Genomic DNA, 25,617 nt, shown 5'->3' with positions numbered 1-25,617 from the left:
TCACAAATCTTGATGAGCATTTTAACTATTATGTATAATATCGTTCAAATTTCACAATATAATCATCCTTGTAGAAACAGATCAAGTATGTCTTTTCGTTTGGCAACTATATAACATTTTACAGTTTTAAGGCTGTGCACAACAGCAGTTTAGAAAGCTAAACATCACTGATGCATTTTGCAAATGGAGACAACTGCACTCAGAAGAGGGATCTGCATTAGACCACACAGACTGCAGCAAATTCACCACTAGAATACAGGATTTCTGATAAAAAATTTACTGTACCAAACACTACATCAGTGGTTCTTAAACTCTTGCTATACACAGGCAGTTGTTGGTCATAGCATGCCAGCTTTCTTTCTTGCCTCCCCCTGCTAAATTACTTTGAAAGGTAGTTAAGAGTACATTCCTAGTATTACCTTGCCCCTCAAATATTTAATGTTGTTACCCTTGGGATACTACTTAGTCATGAAATGAAAAGAAAAATTATCACCTGCTGCATCACCGGGGCAGAGGCCCTGCTAGACTTTGTCCGAAAGGGTCAGCAAATTTGCAGCAGGTACTGTCGCTATACTTATAAAAACCTAATTTTGCTGTATATTGTGTAATTCTGGATGTCCATCTCAATTATAAAGAAGGGGAAAAAAATCTATCATGGCTCATGGAATTGATTGTTTTTGCAAAACCGATTCACTTAAGATACACAAGCGTATGTCAGCTGAAACACAGTCTGATGGGCACTGGGTCATATTGCATCAAAATGTCAGTATGTTGCAACGAAGCCTTGTGATAGAATTTTTTTTTTTTTGTCCTGAAACTGATTTTGAAATCTGTACATGTCTTGCATGCGTTGCTTATGGACTGTAAGCCAACAAGAACGTATCAGCAGGATGATGGCTGCCCAGCAGAACCAAGGGAGGCGGCAGTATGCCATCTGTCTTAGCTAAGTCACCAACAGAACTGTGGCGTATTAGGCACAGGGGAATTTTAAAAGTCTCCTCAGGTCTTTCAGTGGTCTCAAATCTAGGATATTGTAATTAAAAAAACGAGTTTGATCTACCCAGGTCTCTTTGCTGAGTATCTGACTGAACTATTATAATTTTTCATAACTGAGGAAATATTCTGCAGTCAGGAGTTGGGTTTATCAAATCAGCTAGTTTAAGTTTCCAGGTCATGCAGGAGAAATAAAAATATGCCTGAGACAGCCTTCACATCTTTTTTTGGGAAATGTACTCAGAATATCTACCAAACTGAGGAGACTTTTTTCCTCCCCTCAGATTTGCCTGCCTTCCTGTTTACAGATAGGCTTTCCCCACAATGGGCATCAAATGCCCTTCTAGCAAATGTGGCGACTGCTTTACATCGAAAAGTCACCCGGGCTTAGAAAGACACTATTTCGCTAGCCAGCTTTTGAAATGCATTTTAGCAGCTGTGAGGAAGAAGGGAGGAAGGAGGAGAATCCTTAGGGGTTTAGTTAGTGTTTAGTGTGGGATTAGTCAGCTTTTTGCTGGCCACTGCCAAACATCAGACTTCTCCCTGGCAGTCATGGGTGATATGTCCTAATGGTGAGAACCATGGGCATGAAGATCTGATCTGTTCAGAGGGATGGAGCTCCCCGCAGACGCTCCAGCAAGGTTTGGGGCAGCACAGACCCCTGCAGAGGGAAGTGGGGGGAGGATGTCCACATCCTCTTAACACGGGGAGATGGGAGCAGGGCAGGGGTCCTCCAGCTCCGCTCGGGGCCTGGGAGCCCCGGCTCCTCTCAGGCTCAAGGGCCCCCGGCTCCCCTCACGTCCTGGGGACCTTGGTCCCCGCAGCGCCCAGGGGGCCCCGGGCTCCCCTCAGGACCCAGGGTCAGGGACCCTGCAGCTCCCCTCACAGCTGAGGGACTGGGGGCCCCCGCCTCCCCTCACGCCCCGGGTCCCTGGTCCCCTCAGGGGGCAGGGGTGCCAAGATGCCCTCAAGGCCCGGGATACCCCAAACCCCTTCCCGCTGGTCGGGCTGGGATCCCCTGGCTGCCCTCATGCTCAGTGGCCCCGGCTTCCCCTCACAGCTGAGGGGCTGGGCGCCTGACGGCTGCCACCGACCCTGACAGCCCAGGGGCCTGAGCCTCCCCTCAGGACCCGAGGGGCTGGCGGCCCCCGCTCCTCTCACGCCCCGGGGCGGGGTGGCGACGACGGCCGCCCGCTCCCCCACGCCCACTCGCAGGGGAGACCGCCGCCCGAGGCCCCGCGGGGCGGGCAGCGGCGGGGACCCCCCGCGGGCGGGGAAGCCCGTCCCGCGGCCGCCGGAGGCGGCCCGCCCCCGCGCCCCGTCCCCCGCCCTCCCAGCGTGCCCCGCGGAGGGGGCGGGCGGCCCATGTCCGCGATCCCGGCATGCCGCGCGGCCGGGCAGTAGCCGGAGCAGTCGCGGCGGCAGCGTCCCCTCCCTCCGGTGTGAGACAGCAGCCGCCCGCCGAGCGCGAGTGAGGAGCCGCCGCCCGCGCCTCTCCCCCCTCTTCCTCCTCCTCCGCCCCTGTCCCGCGCCGCTGCCCGGCCGGCCATGCCGTCTCGGGCAAGGTAATGAGCCGCAGAGCCCCGGGGTCTCGGCTGAGCGGCACCGGCAGCAGGCAGCACTACCACCCGCGGGGCTGGAATGACTGGCAACCCAGGTGGGCAGGGCTGGGGCAGGGGGCGCGGCCCGGCCGCCTGCGGGGCGCGGGGGCCGGGGCAGCGGGGCGCCGCGGCTGGCGGCTCGGCCCGGCCCCGCCGCCGGGCCTGGGGGAGCGGGGCGGCGCGGGCCGCGGCGGCTCGGAGCGGCGGCGGAGCCACTTCCTGGCTGTTGGGCCTAGGGGCGGGCGGCAGCCGCCGGGCCTAGCGCGGGGCGGGTGGCGGCGGGCCGGCCGCCGGGCCTAGGCGGCGGGGAGGGGGCTGGCCGCGGCCGTGCCCTGGCGGCAGCCGGGCAGGGGCGCGGAGGGGCTTTCCGGATCCGCGCCTGCCGGCGGCCTGAGACGGTACGGGGACAGGTCTGTCACCGCGCAGGGCTCGGTGGGACCCCGGTCTGGGCTCCGAGCAGGCGGGCGAGAGCGCTCCTGCCTCCCCCCGCTTCTCCCGGTGTCCCCTCCTCCCCTCGGCCTCCCGCTGTAACGTCTCGGGCGATGCCGGCTGCGTCTCCGCGGGCAGCGGCTTCCCTCTCCCCGCACCCCGCGGTGGGAGACGCCTGGCTGGAAAGCAGAAGCCTTGGGGGCCTGCAGTGGGGTGGAGGGCGGGAGGTGGGCTTGATACCCGCGTTTTTTCAGCCTAGTTTTCAGCTGGCAGTTAATCAGAGAAGAACAGGGGCTGCAGAAGTACTCGTAGTCTTTTGAGGGTTAATAAAATAATACAGGAATATTTTTCTTTTTTATCTGGGAAAAGTAGTTGAGCTGCCAGTAGGCTGGGGTGAGAGCTTATACAATGTGTTAGGTTTTAAGGTGTGTTTATACCTGGTACTTCTTAGTAAGTGAAATTCAAAGTCTGTTGACTTCTTTAGTCAAGTATAGAGAGTGTATTTCAGGTCTTGATTACTCCGAATATATCCGATGCCAGTGTATTTGCTGTACTGCTGGGCTTTGCTATTTTAAGAGTCAAAATTGTCGCATAGAAATAGTAAATAAACTTGGTGCTTCTTAAACTTTTTTAATGTGGAAGATTTGGGGCTTTTTTAGTGTTTTTGAAAGTTTAATACAATACGGGATCCTACTTTTAAACTTTCCAGCAAAGAACAGAGTGGCATGTGTTTGGGAATGTATTTACAGATGACAGTCCCAGTCGTATGCGATTTGGACTAGGAAAATTGAGTGGATGTGAAGGTAGATCTTATGAAACAGGTGTAACTTCGGTAGGTACTGTGAAGGAAGCTTTCCTTTTGCTTGAACAGCTAGCAGCGCAGCCTCTAGGGCTAAAACTAGAGGCAAGTCAATTCTTAATGGTGTGTGGCGCATGGTTATTTAAGTTCTAATTTCTTCTGTTATTGAGCTACTTGATCAAATAACTTATTATTTTTTCCTCACTTGAAAACTTGCAAACCTTGTTGGTGACATCTTCTTGGAGCATCTAGATTTTTTTGGAGGAATTAAGAAGTCTGGTCTCTCTCTTACTCCTTAACTACTACCTGGCTTCAGATTTCTGGGCTGCAGTCTGGAATTCTGGACCCTAACTCCTGACCTTCCCACGTGGAAGAAACTGGATGTACATCTTGTGTCTTTGCAGTGGATGGCTTCTAGAAATGCTTTCTGGTTAGACATATTAATTTGTCACAAGTTCTACCTTTTAGCCTAAAAATAACATCTTACAGGGGCTAGGAAGCTGGCTTTTTCCAGTATAGCATTATCTGCAATAGGTTCAGTTGTGTTAGGGGTGAGAGTAAGAGTGTAGCTGCAGAAATGCTTTGCCTGGTGATAAGGCTGGTTAACGAAGTCAGACTGTTACCTCAGCGTCTGACTCTGGTCCATTCCCCATGCTGTAGTTCGGTGCTTCCTTAGCTCTCAAGTACAGCTGCTGTAAACTGGGCTGCTAAAATAATTATCCCAAATGCCACAGCAGAAGCAAAAATCTGAAAGCGCTAGAGAAAGTGTGGCAGGCTAGGGGAGCTTCGTAGCGTGGATAAGGCCTAGTTCTGTTTCCATCACACTGTGATTAAAGCTCCTGCTAAGAAATAGGTAACACCTCTTCACTGATCCTGTCACTTGTAAGAAATTAACTTTATGCTTTCCTTTAGATATTAGGTTTTTTTAATCTGGTGAGAGCGCCCAGGAATCAGAAATGTTCACACAGTTCCAAACACAGAGCACATTTTTCTCTATATGTTAATTTTTTTTTAAATCTCAAAAAGATGACTAGAGATATGGAACCTGTGAGTCTACACTAAGAACTTAAAGAATGACGCAGAGATTAAATCACTTTGTTGTTTTGGCATTAATGAATTTTTAAAAGTGATTCACATGCACGGTTGAAAGGAGATCTGTTATATAAAACTGGCAATGAGTGTTTCTTTTTCATTGATTGTTTCGAATGTGCTCTTGGACAAACCCTGCAACATGAAACATACCCACGTATTCTTTCCTTCCCCTTTCTTTTCTGTTGACTGTTAGTTTCGTTTAGCTCAGGTGATGTTGCTGGTAAATGCTTTCTTGCAGGGTGTGGAAGAGGGAATGCACATGGCCAAAGTAATGAAAACTGCAGTAACTGTAGTTGGTTCAAGTTCCTAAAGGGGAAAAAAGGAACTGCTAATGCACAGGTGTATTATCAGATGGATTGTGTTTTCAAACACACATTTTTGTGTGAGTAAAAATGGCTAGATTGCTTCTCGTTACTAGGTCCAGATTCCTCTCAATTTTTGGTAGTGGTAATCACCGCTGGGGCTGAAAACAGTGTGAAACTGAAAGTTGGAGCCAACATCCTTCTTTAAGGGAGAGTAGTTTTCAATTAGAATTTGATATTTTTTTTTTGGTGTTTGCATGAATGCAGTCATATCTGTCAGATGCACGTGGACTGGTTTTCCTACAGTGTGTGTATTGATAGAGCTGTGTATTACAGAGGAAGAAGTTGTCCTGATATACATGGGCATATTAGTTTTTGCACTGGGGTGTACCAGACTAATAGCAACACAAAAACTTTTGAGATAAATGTTGAATGTATGTGACAGAGAACAGTGAAGTTTTTTTGAGAAGGCTTGGTAAGATCTTATTCCCCCTTCTTCTAATCTTTATAGCTTTCTAGACCTTTACTTCTTTTTCTTTCCTTTTTGTTTGACAGATCTCACTGCGTTTTCCCTGATACGACTTCTGGGGGAAAAAAATAAAATCATGTCAGTGTGCAGGTCTTTCATGTGAGCAGAGTTAATTCGGTAGGTTACTAAAGGCTAATTATATACTGAAACAAGCAGTATTTCCCTTTGATAGGAAATGTTCTGGGTGGCAAAGCAAGTTTCATGTGCTTATGGTGATACTAAGCAGGAGTGCGAGTGCAGGGTAGCAGGTTAGCAAGTGCAGGGTGCACCATGGCTTTCTTATTCTTAGGCGAAAGGGAGAAAAGGAAGATAAGATTTTAATTAACAGGACCTCTCTGTCCCTTCTGTCATAAATGTAGGTTAGCAGGGGAGTATATGGAAAAGTGAAGAAGAAAATCTTTCACATCTAAGAAGTTCTAGAAGTGTCTTATTAGGTTCAGTACTGAAATTTGTTCTTGAAAATGAAGTGTATCCTTCTCATGCAATGTAAGGCAGTGTTATGAATTACTAATTTCTGTTAGCATGGTGCCTGCCAAACCAAGTGGGTCTAGACACGATGAGACAAGGCAGTAAATACGTCTCTCCTTCCAGGTAGCTTGTAACCTAAGCAGGAGAGCAGTATTGGCTAGCACTTTATAACTGAGGACAAGTACCCGTGTTTAATTAAAGGCAGAATGGGAGGTATTGGCAGGGAGCAAAGAAGCTCATCAGGGCAAATGGGCTAAGAAGGTGATGGTTAGAGCAGTGCTTTTTACGTGGCTGTGAAGGACAGAGGCAGGTCTTTTACAAAAGGCAAGCACGAGCTGTGGATATTGTCTGTTCATAATACTGGATTAACACATTGAATGGCAAGCAGGGTGATAGCAGTGGGTGCTGTGTATAAGGAGAGTTGAGACAGAGACTTTCTTTTGCGTTTGCATGTGCAACAAGGTACACAGAAAATGTTTGTTAGAAAAAGGCTGAAATCTTAGTTTGGATGGGTCTGTGACTGAGACACCTGAAAGTTGACAACATAGAGGTGTTTGAGGATGTCGCTGAAATTACCTGAGAATGGGTGTAGAGTCATATAGGATGAAAGTCCGTCTCTTCAGGGACAGTTGACAGAGAGGAGAGTGCAAAGAGTGAGAGAGATAGATATGTGCATGGGGGGGGAGAGAGAAATACAGTCTGCGATGTTGAAGGCAGCTTAGAGAACGAGGTGCAGTATCAGTTGTGAGGCGCCGTTGGGAAGAGGTCAATGGAAGCCTTGGGAAGAGATTCAGTGGACTGTGCGTGGGAGATGCAGAACGGGAGTGGGTTCAGTTCTGAACTGGAAACAAGTAATTCTTGATCTCTTTTCACATCTGAGTGTGTTGAATATGCTGATAAGGTTGGGAAGGTATGAGATCAAAGAGCTTTTTTCTTTTTTGGTAAAATGGGGGAGCCTAAGTTTGTAATGTGAAAGTCTCTGTTTTTAATGTGAAGACAGAGGAGAATGAGATGTGAGAAAGATGAAAGAAGTTGAAAATGTATCAGTGGGAAGGCAAAGGAACTTGAGCAGATGGTCTTCCATATAAGAGTAGCCATACTAGATTGGACCAATGATTTAGGTAGCATAATATCCTGTATCCAAAAATGGCTATTAGAAGATGCCTATGGAAAGATAAGAACGGGATGCATATATGTGATACATTCCCTCCTAATGTCCGTCACAGGACAGAAGGAAATTGGTGAGCTACTGTGTAAGAAGGGAGTGATGCAGGATCAAGAGGTGATTGGAAAAGCTACTGAGACTGCAGGTAGTTGTCCAGCAGTGGAGATGGCAGAATTGCAGTGGGAAAATCGTTAATTAGTTGTTATTTCACTAGTAGAAAACATAGCCACTTAGACTCTTGTTGTGCTCTCTCAGCACAGAGATAGAAACTAAAGTTGGCTTTGGGGTGGACTCAGCCAGGTTTGGGCTTGGCGAGATGGACCAGGTGATGATAAAGGAGCATGGCAAAAGAGGGCTGTCGCTGCTCTGCATGCCAGTGGAAGAAGCGTCGGAAACTTGGTGGGAAGCTGTTGATTTGAGTGGATACAGTGACTCTAAGTTTTAAATATTTTATTGATAAAGATTTTAAGTAATGAAGAATTTGTCTGCATTATAGCAAATAAACTTGGCAAATAGAGCAAATACACAAGTAAAATTGACTGACTTGAAGAATAATACAGCTCATACAGTAGAGTCATCTCAGAATAAATCCTCCATGTAGATCCTGTCCTTGGAAATAAAATCAAATAGAATAATTAAGTGATTTTTGTCTCAAAATAATATCCATATGGCAGGGTTGTTCTGAAAGAGCTACAGATAATGAATAGTATACACCAGATTGTTTGTAACAAGTTTTTTGGACAAAAATTCTTAAGGCTTCCATATAACTAAAGAAACATGATGTATTTTTGATTGACCTATTTTTTTTCCTAGGTAAAAAAGGTTTGTTTGTGTTTTTTTTTAAGTCAGTTGTTCTCAGCCATGCTTTCTTCAGTCATACAAATTGGCTAGTCAAATCATGCTGATACTTTTGATGGAATGAGATATACACTTATTTTTGGAAACGTCTAACTTCCCTTCTGTATGTCCCTGGAAAAAAAATTAAGTAGCTTTTTTTTAGGGAGAACTAGTGGCCATTTCTGCTTATTTAGATAGGCGAACTATTTTGTTTTTCTGATGGATAAAGGCAGGTTAAAAATCACCCTGCAGAAAACTGAATGCAATCTCTTCTGTATAAATGATATTGCTAAAACATCGTATGCAGGAAATTGGTGCCGGTGTTGGTGGTAATCAGGTAATCTTCCACCCAGGCACAGAGGAAGGCTGTCATGGGAGCTCTTGAAGTACTTTGCTTAGTCTCCCTCAATGAGCTTTTCAGGTGGAAATAAAACAGAATAGTGTCTCAAAGCGGCAAATATGCTTTTGAAGCTACACCACAAGGTACTCGCAGTCATGTTCATCCTTGCAATTTCCCCTTCCAACTTTGTCTAATATCACGTTTGTATTTGTACTTCTGCTTATCTGTTGCTAGCATTGTACGTTGTGACTTTATTAGTATACAATGTTTGTTCAGGTCTGTGACAATGTCAATGTATGTAACGATAAATTTATTGTTACATAGACTTCTTTTGAAAGATGACGCTAAGTGTTACGTCTGTCACGTAACCTAGTCTCTGCTTGGCACAATGTAATTAAAGTGAAAATACCACCGTGTGAACAGGAAAAGTGCCCTCCTGGAACGCGGGCATGAGCTGAGGTAGCCGGGAGTACAGTTCTTCCCGTCCCCTGGTGGCATGGCTGCAGTGTACCTCAAAGGGCTGGAGGGAGGCAGAAAAAGTAACTATTTGTACAACTTTGGCAAGTACCTGTCCATACATTGGCTGTGTTTTGAGTTCTAAGTGGTTGTCTTTCGAAATCATGAATACGTTACTGACACGAAAAATGGTATTTTTCAGAAACAGATTTGAAAATTGAATGTCTCTTCCTGTGCACGCAGACCATGCTTTGCCGTGAGTTTGCACAGCGGTGCCCTGTGTCACCCAGGCGTCTGTGTTCCTTGGTGAGGGAGCACAGGCGCAGGTGACAGGTACTGGGGTTGCGTCCCCAGGTCTTGACAAGCCCACGCCACAAACTTCCACAGCGTTGACGCAGGAGCCTGCGGTACAATTCTTTAATTCAGTTCCCACCTGAGAAATGGAGTGCATCACTGGACAGCTAGAAATGCTCAGGCCCATGAGATGGTGGGCTCTGCTTCTGGTGTGAATCTTATTGCAAGCTTCTTTCAGGTCAAAATCCTCCTTCAAAGCAATACAGACCATAGCAGCCAGTTGGGTCACAGAACCTAGTTCTCTGGAAACTGTATGTTCCTAGGAAGCATTTTTTACTCTGCCTCATAAAGGGTGGGCAGAAACTGCTGGATATCTAAGCTACGTATTTATTGTAGTGGCAACCGTGTTTTCAGTGGGAACTACTGTCTCTTAAATTGGTACATAGGAGAACAATTATATATTTCTAATAAAATTGCGCTCGCCTTTTAGTTGGGTTATAAAGTGTGAACAGGTTAGCTTGCAGAAAGCTGTTCCCAAAGACAGAACGAAGCGAGTGTGTGGTTTTCCCCAGGGAAACAATAGGCTTATGTATTTTACCACAATGGAAAATTTTACAAAACATTCAAAGGCTGTGCTGCGGGAAGTGAGGTTAGCTGAGAACATGTGTAGTCCTTCAGTTGATTGGGATACACAGAACAGTCTTAAAAATTGTACGTTTGATCAGCTTGCCTTCAGACTTAAGAATTTCAGACTTAATGTGTGACAATTGGAGATGATACAGTCTACAGCACATTGACTTAAAAAAAAGTGGTGCTCTTTGGGGAGGTACACTATTAAGAACCCATCAGTACTTAAATTTACCAACTGAAAATTTGTCAGTCTGTTTCATTGGAAGGCTAAAATAATTTGAGTCCTCCATAATAAACTCTGCTGTTCCTCAAAGTGAGCTGGAAGTTTCCTGAGGTTTTAGGGCAGGGAGAAAATCTGGGGGCTCTGTAGCTGACTGGAAAATTTGCACATGGTGTAGGCGTATCTAAAGTTCATACCATTTGAAGGTTCAGTGCAGAACTTTGTTGTTGTTCAGCATAACTTAGGTGAATGATGAAGGTCCAACTATATAAGTATTTCTACAATCCTAGTTGACTCACGAGCAAAGACTTTTACTAAGGCTTTGCTTCTTGAGTAACATAGCCTATTTTATAAAACAGTCCAAGCAAGTGCTCAACAAAACAGTAGATGTGATGCCACAGTGAATACTGAATGAGAAGAGTCTTATTGTGTATATCTAAAGATGAATTTGCTTATAGAGCAAAAGGGAATAATAACCTAGGTTCTTCTTTTGAACCCTGTTCCAGATTGATAGTGTATTGTCTTTTAACATTCTCAAGAGAATAAAATATGTGAGGGGGGGGTTCTTTAGTTCCAATTGTTTTTGCAAATATCAGCCCTCATGGTGTTACTCTTCCAATTGTACTGAGGACAAACTATATTTGAAAATAGCAAGCCTTCAGGACAGCTTAAGTAACAGCTGCTTTTCAAAAATTTTAGCTGTGTTTTTCCCTTTTGGCCTTGAGATGTATTTAACTCCTTTTCCCTGAATTTGTCTAGTGGTTCTAATCACAGTGTTCTCTTGAAAAGTGAAAATGAAAGACAAAAACCAAGAACATGTGGTGTTTGTCCTCGCACAAATTGTAGTTAATTTACAGGAATGAAAAGGAATGATCTGTCCTGCTTTTTGTTAAATAATCAAATGAACTATCCAAGCTTAAAATAAAAATAGAGCTTTAGAGTTTGCTTAGGAAAAGCCCTCCGTAAATAATTTGAGTAGTGTGATTCCAGATATACTGGAGTTGAACAAAATTCTGTTGATTTTTGTTTTGGCTGGCTATAGTTTTACTAGTTTTAATGTAAAACCTCCAGTATTGCTTGTAAGAATGCATTTGAAGTGATCGGTTGAATTTAGGTTCTGAAGTGTCATGCACACAAGTTAGGTATATTAAAGTTACTGTATTTTTAAAAATAAAATAACTTAGTATGTCCAGTGAGAAGAGTTGGTTTCATAATTTCCACCTTTTTCTTTAAAAGTTTATTCTGGGCTATAAATCAGTTTTCTGATATGAGAGTGGTTTAAACTTAATGTAGATTTTTTTAACTCACTTTTTATCTGCAAACATTTACTCTAAAGGATAACAGCTCTTAATTTCCATTCCAGTTTTTTCCACAGTAAAGCCTGTTTTCTTGTTTTGCAATTTTTGTTTTGCAAAAACTTAATATGTGATTCCTATTTTGATTATCAGTTACATGCTAGTAACACCTCTGTCTAATAAGTGGTTTTACATTGCTCAATAAGGCCCATAGCATATTATGTAAATGTTCACGTGTGGATTAGTAATGACTTTCACAAACGGTAGGCGCTGTCGCCTATCTGTGGTATATACCTATACCTAGTTGTATTTTATTTTTCACTTCTGGGAAGTAATGTTTCCGTATATAGGCATCCAACTGAAAAGAGACTTGAGAATGTCCTCAGAAAAGGCACTGGCGCACTAGAATGCATTTCCTTTGCGTGTTGCTGTAATAATTAGTCAATTCTAATCCCAATGTGAATTGAAGGTCATTTTAAGAAGCAGGTTAGACGTGCAACTTTTTTGACACAGGAAAATACATTTGGGATTGTCATTTAAATATGTTGCATTTATAAGTGAATGTGAATCCCACTCCTGTTACGCCACTACATAAAAAAAATATTTTTCTCTTTATAGAACTGACAGTGCATCAGCTGACCAGGACAATTTAAAATACTCTTCATCCAGAGATCGGGGCAGTTCTGCCTCCTATGGATTACAACCCTCAAATTCAGCTGTGGTGTCTCGACAAAGACACGATGATATCAGAGTCCACACTGACATACAGAATGAAGAAAAAGGTATACAGATTGCTGTTTCATGTGTAAATTGTGAGGGGATGTTCAGAGAAGGGCAGTAAACTTGAAATGGTGGAGATTTTTTTTTTTTCCCCCCCAAGACAGACAGTGAACTGATATAACTCATTGCCACAGTATCACTGTGTTGAGAGAGTTATCAAGGATCAAAGAAATGTTGTGGTTGATACGAATAGTGAGAAAAATATGCATTTGCATTAGGAGAAGAGAATGTAAGAGAAGACTTAATGCATTAACAGAATAAGCACTCTTTCCTAAAGAATAGTATTCCGGATGTGTCTGGTCTGCAAGTTGTAATTTCTTCCAGAATACCGTCTAGTGCTTCTGGTATTGAAAATGGACTGCCTGAATAAATGGGCTACTAATCTGATATATTACCTATTGCAGCTTTACTGCAGCAAACTGGAATCTTTGGGAATCAAATCTATATTTTGTCTTTAATGGGAATTTCTCCTTCTATGTGCCTCAGTTTGACTTAATATAAATCGCGCGATGCATGGTTCGTACAATTTTTTCTGGTGTTTTTTTTAAGAATGGAAATATTTTCTTTAGAAAATAGCTAAAAATTCAGAATCATATCTTTTCATCTTTATGAAAAAGAAATCTGTATTCTGATTTTTATTTTTTAATTGCCAAATACAGGTATCAAATAGGAGGATTTTTTTTACTTGCAGAGTCACTTTTTAGACTATGTAAATCATCTTCAGGCAGGCCAGACTCAAAAAAATCTTGCAGGAATATTATTGTGGGAGTTTTTGTTCAGGAACCTAAAAAGCATTCGCAGTCCCCCTACTTTGCCCTCTAACTATCTGTAAAGAATTGCTGCATCTTAGGGGAAGTTACACCTGGGTGTGCTGATGCAAATTTATTTTTTTATAAGTAGTAGGTACTGTTAGCAGGAGGCAGGAGCATGAAACAGGTATTTGTTTATCTGCATACCTTGAGAACCTTAAGATTTGGTTAACTTTAACAGAGTAACTGCTTAGAAAGTGAAGTGTCAGTGTGTCTGCTAACATGGAGAGTTTTACTGTGTTTCACGCAGACTGGCATAGTAGGTTATACTTCAAAGTGTGCTACTATTTAAAGAACATACTGGCATAAGTATAGTGAAATAGTAAGTTTCGGACAAATACTGTAAAGTAGCTTATGAAGTTGCTGGGAAAGTGCCATTTAAAAGGAAAAATGCACCTATTTCTCCCTCAAGTACTGTATCTTACAGGGCATGTCTGCTAGCTTAGCACTTTAACTAAGCTATTTTGTTCAGATGTGACTTGAAAAGAGATGATTAGGATATTGTGTACTATAAAACCAAATTCCAAGTATCTCTAGTTCTAGGGATAGAAGGAGATATCTAGAGATATCTAGAAATTTGTAAGCTTACAGATGCAGAATAGTTTCTTTGTTTACTGAGACTTTTCAATTAATGTGTTGGAGTCTGCTAGCATGGAATTTTCATTTTAAGAACTAGCTTTTCTATCCTGGATAACCATATGTCATAAATACCTAGAATCCTTGAGAAGAGATTCCACCCCCCCACCCCCCTCCACCCCCCAGCTTCTGGTGTTGATAATAAAAATGACTTCCAACTTGATAATTTCTGGAAGCTGTTCAGGTTTGAAAACCTCTAAGGATGGGAGGTTCTGCATCTACAGCCTCCCTTAGCAGCCTGTTCAGTGCTTTACCGCTCTCCTAGTAAATAATTGTTTTGTCATATCCAGTTTGAATTTCCCTTGCTGCAACTTATGACTGTTGACTCCTGTCCTTTTGCTCTGCATCTGTAAGATTAGTCTGGCTGTCTTTTTCTCTTTCTTTTCTTTTTTTTTTTTTAAGTAAGCCTTCACATGAACTAGTGGAAGACTGCAGTTAGGTTTGACCTAGTGGAAGACTGCAATTAGGTCTCTCCCCTTTGTCTTCTCTCCTTTACTTTATAAAACAAGACAGGGGAGTTGGAAGATTTAAGTTTTTAAAGCTAAATAGAAGGCTTTTGGGTTTTTACTTATAGATGAGATGTTCTTCCTTCCTGCAACACTTTCCTCCCTTTTGATTTGTAACTATGATGTGCTCAAGAGTCCTTACTGCTAAAAAGATGCTGCACTAATATTCATATGTCATGGTATCTGCATATTTACGTTAAAATTAATAACAGTGACATAGCTGATCATATTCTTATTTGGTCGCAGATTTAACATTTGAAGGGAAATGAATAAAATATGTCTATATTAGGATTTTTAAAAACACTTCAGACCAGGAGATAACTGAAGAGAGTTATAATGTAATATTTACAGCCTTATTGCTGAAAAACCTGATTGCCCTGCTGTTTGTTAATTACTCTAAATGACAATTTATTTCATGTTGTTACCAAAGATGTACCATCTATATGTCAAGTGGAAGAATATAGATTTGTGTTTAATTCATTTAAGATAATGTCAAATACGCTGTAGCAAATACTACGTGCCTTTGCAGACAACCAAAAAAGCTGGGATACTTTGTGTGCTAGAGCGAGAGTATGAAATAACTTTAAGAGCTCCAACAGTATATGGTAGTATGTCTGTTTTTGATAGTTCATGCTTGTGGTCTGAATGCATGATTATCTGACATCAGTTAAACTAATTGCTTTGTTGCTTTGAATTTTAGTGATAAACTTCTGTTTAGTCATAAATATAATTATTGCTGTTAGAAGTAATTTCCTTCACAGGACAGTGTTGGTTTGTTATGACAAAATAATGTTAACGTTGCATACATGCTAGTTTATGTTTAAAAATTGAGTTTAATTTTGTAAATCCAAATATACACAAATTATCTTTACTGTAATGGTAATTAAGTAATTACAACTGAGACTTTGCACAGGATTTTCTGTGATGGTAGGGTAGTCCTGTGTGTATAGAAATACACAAACTTCTGGTAGTTCACAGCTTCTTTTTATCAAAAGCTTTGCCTTCAAGATGACATTCTTTACATCTACTAAGGTCCAGATTCACCTTGATGTTTCAACTTATTTTTCTATCCATCCTGTAGTCTCGGTAGGCTGCCTCTTTTTACGGAGAGCTACCTCTCCTTTACCCCAGGCTTTCTTTTATACACTGATTCAGGTGGAATTGTGGAAGTACCTCTTCTGAAAGAAGTCTTGCATATCTTTTGTTGTTCTGGGTTTAATTTTATTAGTGGATTCTTCCCTGTCTCAGGCAGAGAAGGCACTTTAGAAAGCTGCCTGTGCAGCTGCCTTGAAAGTGAGCTCTAATACATTGAGTGAAGTATTGGGCAGGCTCAAGGGACAGTTTCATTTCTCCACCCTACTGCAGAGGAAGAACCTGCCCCTCAAAATGTTGTGGCAGACTGGAAAAATCTTTGGTTTCAACATTTGAGTATGTAAATTCTTGTGGATGTAGGAGTAAATAGAATTGAATTATTCAAAATTATACTTTTATTTCTGTTTTATATTGTGACCAAAGATTACCATATGTATCTCAAGTGGGACAGTGTAGGATTGAGTTTAATTTAAGATAATGTCAGTATTAGTGTGTGAAAATATTAACTGGTATATGTTTAGGGAGAGTTGTTCAATCTGTACATATAAATAATCTGTGGCTTTTTAAAAGCTTTCTCCTTTTTTTTTTGTCCATTTTACTGAGCCCGTGTAGTGAATTTATAACAAAAACAGAGTGGAAATTTGATGTGCATAGTCAAGGAGCAAGTAAGTGAATGTATCTAGCCATGTGTACTAGCAGTTTGACATGAAGGGCCTTATAAAATACAGGTTCAAAATTAATAATAAGAAAACACCAAATGCAACAAAATCAATGTTAAACTTCATTGCGACAGAGGTTTTTTCATATGCTTCAAAAAAAAGACTGATTAGATTCTGAATATGTGACCTGGAAACTTACAAGGCATAACAAAACATGTTTGCATGTGAAAATGAAAAAGGAAGCTAAAGAAGGTGATAGAGGATAGGGCTGCTAATTTGCATATGAATTGAATAACCCATAACATACTACCCTACTAAATATATGGTCTGATGGCCTGTTTTAATCTCACGTTGGTTTTTCCACAGGTGGCTACAGTGTCAATGGAGGATCTGGGGAAAATACTTATGGTCGGAAGTCGTTGGGGCAAGAGCTGAGAGTTAACAATGTGACCAATCCTGATTTTACCAGTGTTCCGCATGGGAATCGTGCTTTAGCCACAAAAGACATGAGGAAATCACAGGGTAAGGATACCACAGATTTTGAGGAAAATAGGATCTCTTGGCAACCTCTCTTGTCTTCAGAATATGAAAAGAAGTTCACTATGATTAGACAATCTATATGGATTTTATTTTTTGTGATATATGATTAGATGATGTTGATGGAAACTGTCATCTTGTATTTACTGTTCCCTGCATTGAGACTTCCTCCATAGGTTGGGCAGATCTCTAGACTACATGGCTTATGCTATCAATCTTTCCATTTCCTTTAAATAGCTTTTGAACCCTTATTCAGGTTAGCCACATTTGGCAAAGAGATCAAGGGCTCCAAAAAGGAGAATTTGCTGTTAGATTTGTTGAAAATTGACGCCTCAGTAAAAAATTGTTAATTAATGAGTCCCTAGTGCGGGAAAACCTTCAACGGTGAGCTCAACCGTTATCTGTTCTCACTGGCCTGCAGGTCAACTAGTCATCACATCATACCAGCTGATTAGTCAGTAGATGTGTACTCCTGAACCAGCCACAATTTGTGCTCCCACTTGCTCAGCTGAGGATTAGAGGCCAGGGAGGAACTGGAGGCATCATGAGAATGTCAGCAAGGTCTTGGGAGATGCAGCGAGAGGAAATCTGGAGTTGCAAGAGGGTGCAAGAATGCTGGGCATGTGGTTTTGGAAAAAAGGCTTCACTTTTTCCACTATCTGGGTTTAAATCATAGTTTTTAAAAAAAGAAAAAGTAGTTACTCCAAGGACTTCTGAATGAAAATAGAAGCTTTGTTATGACTAAGCACTGTCATTTATTGCATCACTTAGTATAAATGGTAGTTGAGCCACTGACAAAAACTGTGACTGCTTTATGCCAAGCACATTATAAACATATGAGGACACGGTGTTTCTCCTCAGGGATTTATATTTTGGAGGAGACAAAAGGTGAAAGAAGAGTGTTCAGTGTGCTTTCTGGGTGGAAGGACTGAGGTGCAAGTGGTGACATGACTTGCAAAAGCCTCATCTTTGGAATGGGTTAAACTCAGACTATATAATCCCATTCTGGTGTCTTGATATAAAAATTATTCAGTCCTTTTAGTGTCTTAAATTATGTCTATGTAGAGGAAACAGAGAATTATCTAATAGATAACTGTGTAAATAATACTTCTGGTAGTGGGCTTGTGCATGAATTTACTATTAGTTAGTACTGGCATAAAATTCAGACTGTTCTCCTGGCACCTCTTCAATCCTTAAAATGTTAGGAACTATAATTTCAGATGACTGAAGTCTCTGCCTATGACTTGTATGCTTCTGTACATATTCTGTCCTCTAGATGTTAGATTTCAAGAGTTTCTCCTTTTTAACTGGGCTGTCTTTGTGATTGTTGTAGGTTTCAGCAAGTCATTTTGATTTTTCATATCTTCAAAATACAGTGGAATTATGTTGCAATAGGATCTTATTTTTAAAATTCTTTTATACTGTTTGTTAGTGTGTGCATTAAGCAATTTTTAAAATAGTTGTCTTCTGTGTGTGAGTTGACATGTGGCTGAGACCTTGCTGATTTTTCACAAAGTGGAAGTCATACAGGTGTTCATTAACTAGTGCTTTGATTAGTATAGCTTCACTCATGTTCTTGGTTAGCTTATTTTTTTTTTTAGGTTATGATTATAGCTCAACATACAGCTAACACTTACTCTCTTAGGGAGTAATGCCAATGTTCATCAGATATTAACTGAATAAAAACAAAGCTGCTTTTAGTAGAGAGTTTTGAACAGTATGTCTTATTCTAGCAGCAGTTAAATGTGTGTCTCACACCAGTAATCTTGGTGGTAGTAGTTTTATTTATACAGTTCTGGTTTTAGGATTTTTTTTTTGTCTGTAGAACAGAAAAACCATATTTCAAAATAAATTACAGTTTTCCATGAAGAGATTGCAAACAAAAAGATGAATGCAGAGAAGACAACACTAAAAAGTTGCAAGTTGTGGATTTAATTAATTCAAGGCTTATATTTCTGTTGACTTTTAATCTAACACTGAAGACTCAACCAACATTTTTAGGGACAGGAGGAGGGACTTTTTTAGGAATCTTGCAAATATCTGGAATATCTTTATAAAAAGTTATTTAGTAAAAATAATTTTCAGTGTTTTCCAAACCACTGCATCCTGGTTTGCCCTTCAAGAGCAGTACCTAGTGACCTAACCCAGCTGTGCTGGTGTAGCTTCCCATGCGGTTGCTTGCTGAGCGGCCGAGATCAGTGCAAACTGGGAGTGACTGAAGAGAAGTGATGTGTACTGTGTGTTCCTGGTCCAGGTTAGTGTTAGTAGAGTGTAGCTTTAGGAATATTGTAGAATAGACTTTTCTCCTTCTTATGAGGCACACCTATTGTCTTGGAAAGGACTGTATTATGGGGTGGCCAATGCATTGACTTACTCAAGGACAGATTCAAATTGCTGTTTTGAGAGGCTTCATATGTAGACAGTCTAATAGTGAAATAAGTGTATGTAGATTTGGCTCAGCTTAAGCTTTCGAGATACATTCAATGACATAGAACACAGTACTTTCCTAGCAGAAGAGGTTTCATGTGGAATTATTCATGAATAGCAGTTGCGCTTTTTATTTTGTGTACAGTAGTCTGTGTTAATTTCCATTGTAACCAAGCTTTAAAAGAACTTCCGTGGTTGCGTATGTTTTGTTTCCAAACTATTCCATTTGAACTTTCAAAAATTTTTTTCCCTTGGTCTGGTGGCCTTCTACTACTGCCCAGGTTTTAAAGAAAATGGTAGACATGGTACACCCCTGGGCAGGCTGCATTCTTCTTGGTAGTCCTTTTCTTTCTTCTCCAGGGCTGATCAAATTTTTTGGGTGGGTAATTGTGCTAGGTCCATCTTTCTGAAGTTTGGCTATGTATTGACCATTGGCAGGCAAGCCTTGGACTACAGCTGCTAGCTCAACTCTGGGCAGAAGTACAAGGAGATCTTCAGATGCAAGTGATCATCTAGCAGAGAGATATAGCAGATATGCTTCAGAAGGAGTCTTTGCTGATCGTGATTCCTTGTATGTTTCTCACCGGACACGTAGATTTTTGTCCACTGCTGAAGACTGTGGTTTCCAGATAAAGCAAGGGAAAAGAATCGTAATTCTTCCTAAATGGATGTGTATGCCTTAGTCCTCTGTAAAATCAGTAACATCTTAAAAGATGCCTGTCAGATAACATCTCAACATGTCTTGTGTAGTTGTGCTAGCTAGGAACAAAATGTAGATTTGATCCTTCAGACTCTTATTTCTATTTTAATGTTTGCTAAGCCTGCCTAATCCTTCAGAATGTCAGGTGTCTTCAAAATTAATTGCTTAAACTGATGCCTGGCAAGAAACAGATTATCAAAGCCTATTTTATTCATATTCTCTTTTAAAATTCAAAAAAATAAAGACATGAAAATAAGGTTGAGAATATTGACTATAATATAGAAGACATGCTCCCCTGTAGATGATGCCATGACCTATAAGAGTTACTGGCTTGTGGGTGGGTTCATAGGATTCTGTAATACACAAGGACACAAAGGTTTTTTTCTTATATTTCTTTATTACAAGTTACTACAAATTACCACTAGTAAAGCAAGTGTATACTTATGATTAATTACTTATATGCACACCTATATATATTATTCAAAGTGTTACTGGTACAGCACTTGCCAAACTTCTCCCAGGAGTGTGGCCAGTTGACGACAGGCAAAGTGTCACTTCAAAGACGATCTGCATCATGGAGCCTGGAGTCAGTCAGGCGTCCCCAGTGAGGGTCCGGTCTGTCCAGGAGATCTCGCGTAGCAAGTCTTTGAAGGGGGAGCTCTTGGAGAGAAGCTCCATTTTGGGTAGAAAGTGAGTTGTTTTCATATTGTTAGAGACATAAGGGGGCATAGGACACAACCACTTGGAGCCACCAGTAGCTTTTACTAACTATTGTTTTTCAGCTGGAACAGCCAATAGATGATGCTGTATTCTATTTTCTCAGACCAATGTTGGCTTTCCCAGTCTGTTTTTCCAGCTGGAGCAGCCAATAGCTGTTGCCGATTCCTGCTTTTGCAGGATGTTTTCCTCCATTACAGTCTATTTTTCACCTTTCCAGACAATAAATTTGTTGTTGCGCTTTCTTGGTTTTGCATTTATCAAGGGTATCTCGGGATGTCTCAGGTTCTTAGGTACCCAGCTGCCCTTCAAGGGGATGCTCCAGGCTCCCAGGCCAGGTTCTCAGGCTTGCAGTTCCCAGGCTGGCAGACATCATCTTCTGTCAGTATTTTCCCATTTTAACCTTCCCATTATAACCAGGTTGCCTTTATAGCTGCTCCCATCAAATGTCTGATGTGTAACATACCAGAGAAAAAACCTGTCTGTAGTTGTCTTGGGTGCTCTCATAAGAGTTATGGTGACTAAGAAAACCTTACAATGTTCATGAATCCTCTAATTTTAATCACCATGAAACATGTAATGTTAAACTTTTCAAAAGAAACTCTGTTTCCTCTTTGCAAATGAGGGAAATGAATTATTCATATAAATTAATTGCAATCGGTAACTAAATCAGGTAAACGGAGTTGTGACCTTTACTGGTATCGATAGTGCTATTGGTCAACTTAAATGAAATGTTTTCTTAGGAAACATTCTCCTGTATTATGGTCCACTTAAATCAATAGCCACTGCACCTCTGCACAGTGTATATTTTGTTCCTCAACAGAGGAAAATCAGATCTATTTTCCTTTTCAAAGCAGAACCCTGCTAGCTATCTGAGGACTACTCATAATCTTTCTTTTGTGCCAAAATGATAGAGGAAATCTTGTTTCTTGGTAGTTGCTTGAGCTTAAGTCTGGTTCTTTGCTTCAAGAAGCAGCTTGGTTTTTTCCACAAGGTTTTTTTTAAATATTATTTGTTGGAAGTATTTTTGTTTATATATTCAGTCAGAAGTCTGATCTAACCTTACCATGCCCCCCCCCCCCCCTTTTTTTTGTTCCCGTTATGTAGAAGGGAACTAAACCCAGGTTTTTGTGTAGAAGTAAAACAGTTCTGCTTAGTTCTGAATGAGTTCTGTCCAGGTACTGGGCTGTCCACTAGACGAAATGAAATATTTTGGTAGCTAAATTAGATTTTACATTTCATTTTCCTCATATTAGCTTTAAAACAAATCAGGATTTTTTTTTTTTACTTTTTTCTCCAAATACTATTATGACTTATTGAGTCCACAAATACACATTTCAGACAATACAGGTAGTATTGATCAAATGCTGTAGAGAAAAGAAATAATTGCCTTTTCTTTTTCAGAGCGATCGTTGTCTTATTCTGACGAGTCTCGACTGTCAAATCTTCTTCGGAGGATTACTCGGGAAGACGACAGAGACCGAAGACTGGCTACTGTAAAGCAATTGAAAGAATTCATTCAGCAACCAGAAAACAAACTGGTTAGTAATTTTTACTTTTTCGTAGCACTGGAGTATTTCTCGTTTTATAAAACTGTCTTGTTAAAAATCTGAGTATTGGGATATGTCTGAGAGGAATATCTTATATACAGGGAGGAATTTCCTTCCACAACAAAGGAAAATGTATTCCTGGATTGCCTGTCCTTTTTCCGGCATTCAGGAAATTTTTTATTGCTTGATTACTTATGACATATTGCCTTAAAGCAAACTACTGAATGCATGAGCTGTAGGAATAAATATGGCATGCATGTGGGGTTTTTTTGACTGGTCTTGGCAATATCCTCTGGATCTTTCAGCAAGGAAATAGAGGAAAAGGAAGTGAACCATGTTGTTGTCTTGTTCAAGAACTGTTTCTGTATTTTAAATTAAAAATATGCAGATATTTATACAGTCTTGTGAAAAGCTCATCTTAGAGTTACTCAGCTTTCTAGCTAAACACCTTTGTATGTGGATTCCCGTTTATGGAAAGAGAACAAATAAGTCTTTGTTTTCATTACATCTTTGGGTTTTTTAATGGGTTGTTGAACTCTCTAATATCCTCAAGTGTTTCTTAAGGATTTGGGGGTGGGGGGGAGGAAGTATCCCACTGTGGGTATATGTTTTTAATATTACTTATTTTAGAGAGAAGTATTAAGAGTATTTTGTCTGACATCTGTCGCACCGTTTCGGAGAGCTTAGGAGTTCTTCAAGTATTGAAAAAGCAGGACATGATGGTTTAATACTCTGCCATTCATTTATAGGCAGTGCAGTGATATTTCAGTTGTGGGTCTTGTGTCTGTCCATATTTATAAGAAGTTGGTTAATTCTCTCATTATTTGTTAATTAACCAGTGGTAATTGTGCTCTTTTCCAAAAGGCATGACACTTAAACATTGAGACTTTTCTATTCTGTGCACCTAGGTGTAAGCAGACCATGTGCAAGGCTAATATTTCAGCTTTCCTCTGAAACAAAATCCTTGTTAATACAAGGGTTTGGGGAGTAAATACTTTCCACAGTTATTCAGTGGTTGTTTTTTTTAATTACTTCCATTATTCTCAATGATTTCCCCTCCCCTTTTTTTTGTAACTGCATTTTATTTAGGTTTATTGGTATCTCAGAACATATTGGAATTGCCATTCTAATATGTAACATAATATCAGTGGTGACAAACTTCGGACTTCATAGTGGTCAGAACGTTAAAAGTTTGTCACTGAGAAATTTTTCTTTAAACTTCTCCTAGCTCACTAATGAGAACAAGATCAGATGTCAAGTGATATCCACGATGTCAATCCTAAAACTTCATAATGGACAGTGTTTAACCTAGCACTGGGTCCTGCAGTTCTTGGCACTATTAAGTGTAGTTTAACAGAGTTCTTTTCTTTCTCAGGGTTGAAATGTGTGTTCAACAAAGTAAAGCAGTAAAAATCACTAGGCAGTGGCATTGTCATGTAATGGCACCATGCTCCAGCTTCTAAATTGTATAGATGCCTTCTCCTGTCTCTTTTGTAGCCTCTTTTGCAGATACCAGGCACATTTTTAAAATGTCCTTGTGAGTTCTGAGGAGCCAAGCATGTGGACCTCTCTCTCTCCTTCACCCCCCCTGCCCCAAAAGAATGGTGGTGTTCAAAACTTAACAAAACCTAGAGAACTTCCACTGTGTTACAGATTAATATCTTTCTGAAGAAAAGAGAACAAACCTTTTTATTAACTCGTCAAGAAAACTTCTTGTTAATATCTTATACAGTTGCAGCTAATGTGTGACTTTGCAACTCAACTCACTAATGTGTCTTTTTTTTCAGTGCATGTTAGGAAAACAAGTATTTCTGGTTATGTTTACTGAGAAGCACAGGTTCATCAATAACGTTTCATCCCCCAAAATAGTAGTCTGTTTCTCTGAAAGTCAGGATTGCCTAAGGAGAAACTTTAATATTTCAGATTGTATTATCTGATCAATTAAATATTCTGCTGATAGAGTTGATTATTAGTATAGGAGACTAGGTCTTCAGTAGACGCTACTGACGAGCTGTGTGGTGAGTCTTACATTTGTGATGTAACATTACCAGCAAGAACTAAACTTAGAACAAACCTTGATAGCAGGCTGCCAGTGTATTTTCGTGGCTACTGTAAATAAATACGAAATATAACATGTAGGATAATATTGCAGTATTGCTTAATATAGTTCATGCTAGTCTGCAGTGGCCGTGGAAAGCATAATAGCATTCTATTAGCAAACAGAATTGGCAGTGGTGTTTTTAATGTGCGTGTAAACGGGACCTTGTTTGCAGAAGTTATCGTGCCATTATTATACATATGCCTTTTATGTATCTTATATTATAGGTACTAGTTAAACAACTGGATAATATCCTGACTGCCATTCATGATGTACTCAATGAAAGGTAAGCTGGAAAAACTAAGCAGTTTGAAGGCTTTAAAGAGGAAAAATGATGACAGTGTTAGGTTTAGATTTCAGTATCGAAATGGGCTCTTAGGCATATCAACAATACTGTTAGACTGTCTAGAGTACACTTCACACACAGAGAATTTGAATGCACAACTGTGGCTTTTATGTTGTAGGTAATATGAAGTCTGTCTTAGCTATGTTTAATCACCTGGGCGTAGTAGTGCGCTGCTGTGCTAATCTAGCTTGCAAATTGAACTTTTTTACAACCTGATTTAGTTCATTTACATGCAACTAAGAGTATATATAGAGGGAGCTCAGGTGTGTGCCGGCTTTTTGGTGTTTAGTTCAGTGTTATTAGCCAAAGCCAGCTGTATATTAAGAACTTTCTTCCTTGGATCACGTGTTGCGAGTAGAACGGCCTATTTATTGCATACTTTTATTCAAGTTGATTTATTTCATAGAATCTTTCAGATTATTAATTATTATTTTAGCTTTATCACTGCTGCCATTAAGTGGGAGGGAAGCAGGTTCATTCATGCATATATTTTTGTGTTTTAGAAAATGTTTCAATTTGTTCACGGTTTCTTCTGTTATGCTCTTATGTCTGGAGATTCCACGTTTCTATTTTTTTCTCCCCAAAAATACAGTAGCAAATTGCTTCAAGAACTGAGACAGGAAGGAGCTTGCTGTCTTGGCCTTCTTTGTGCTTCTCTGAGCTACGAGGCTGAGAAGATCTTTAAATGGATTTTTAGCAAATTCAGCTCATCCACAAAAGATGAAGTTAAACTTCTTTATTTGTGTGCAACCTACAAAGCACTAGAGACTGTAGGAGAAAAGAAAGCCTTTTCATCTTTAATGCAGGTAAGACTACAAGTTAAAACAGGATTATTAACGATTTTTCCAGTGCAATGCTTGAATCAACTTTTTAAACTAGAGTGAACAGTAAGTAACGCTATGTTGACATAATAAGTAAATATAATTACAACTAGGAGGGAACTTTCTGACTGAATGGGATTCTTCGATTACACTAGAAAGGAATGTCAAGTCTTTGTAGGATGATATATATTTTGATGCGGCTTTTTAGTATATATTGCATATCCAAGGGGAGGAATCTTGTTGAGACCAAAAAGAGAACTCAAGTGCAATGGTACACAAAATCCAACCTGTTGATTGCTTTGTGCTACCTCTTATTTACAATTTTTAACTTGAATTGTAATTAGATCTGAGAGGGAGTAGGATGTATGCGGACAGATCTGGTCCCCTGGTTCAAGTTTTAGGGTCTGTTATATTGGGTGTAGAACAACTATGTCCAGGTCTGTGCTGGAATTTACTATTTATTTTACAGAGCCAAAAAGCTTCAGGAGG

General features: G+C 40.6%; 1 protein-coding gene across 5 annotated transcripts in view; it reads left to right on the top strand.

The window, feature by feature from the left end:
- The first annotated feature begins 2,382 nt into the window (after positions 1–2,382).
- Positions 2,383–25,617, top strand: part of SMG1 (SMG1 nonsense mediated mRNA decay associated PI3K related kinase) — a 68,337-nt gene continuing 45,102 nt past the window's right edge. For 3 of the 5 annotated variants that reach the window (XM_087731186.1, XM_087731188.1, XM_087731184.1), the window contains exons 1-6: positions 2,383–2,650; positions 12,069–12,232; positions 16,299–16,454; positions 21,718–21,854; positions 24,189–24,247; positions 24,900–25,113. In XM_087731186.1, the coding sequence (XP_087587312.1) occupies positions 2,562–2,650; positions 12,069–12,232; positions 16,299–16,454; positions 21,718–21,854; positions 24,189–24,247; positions 24,900–25,113 (819 nt within the window). In that variant the 5' untranslated portion in view covers positions 2,383–2,561. The remainder of the gene's footprint in view (positions 2,651–12,068; positions 12,233–16,298; positions 16,455–21,717; positions 21,855–24,188; positions 24,248–24,899; positions 25,114–25,617) is intronic. The other 2 variants (XM_087731185.1, XM_087731187.1) reach the window with 2 other exon arrangements.

The sequence above is a fragment of the Nipponia nippon genome, unplaced genomic scaffold, assembly GCF_047370975.1.
Source record: "Nipponia nippon isolate SJK-2023a ecotype South Korea unplaced genomic scaffold, ASM4737097v1 scaffold_5, whole genome shotgun sequence".
Taxonomy (NCBI): domain Eukaryota; kingdom Metazoa; phylum Chordata; class Aves; order Pelecaniformes; family Threskiornithidae; genus Nipponia; species Nipponia nippon.
Note: the sequence above shows the minus strand (reverse complement) of the source record. Positions and strands in the feature narration are given on the sequence as shown.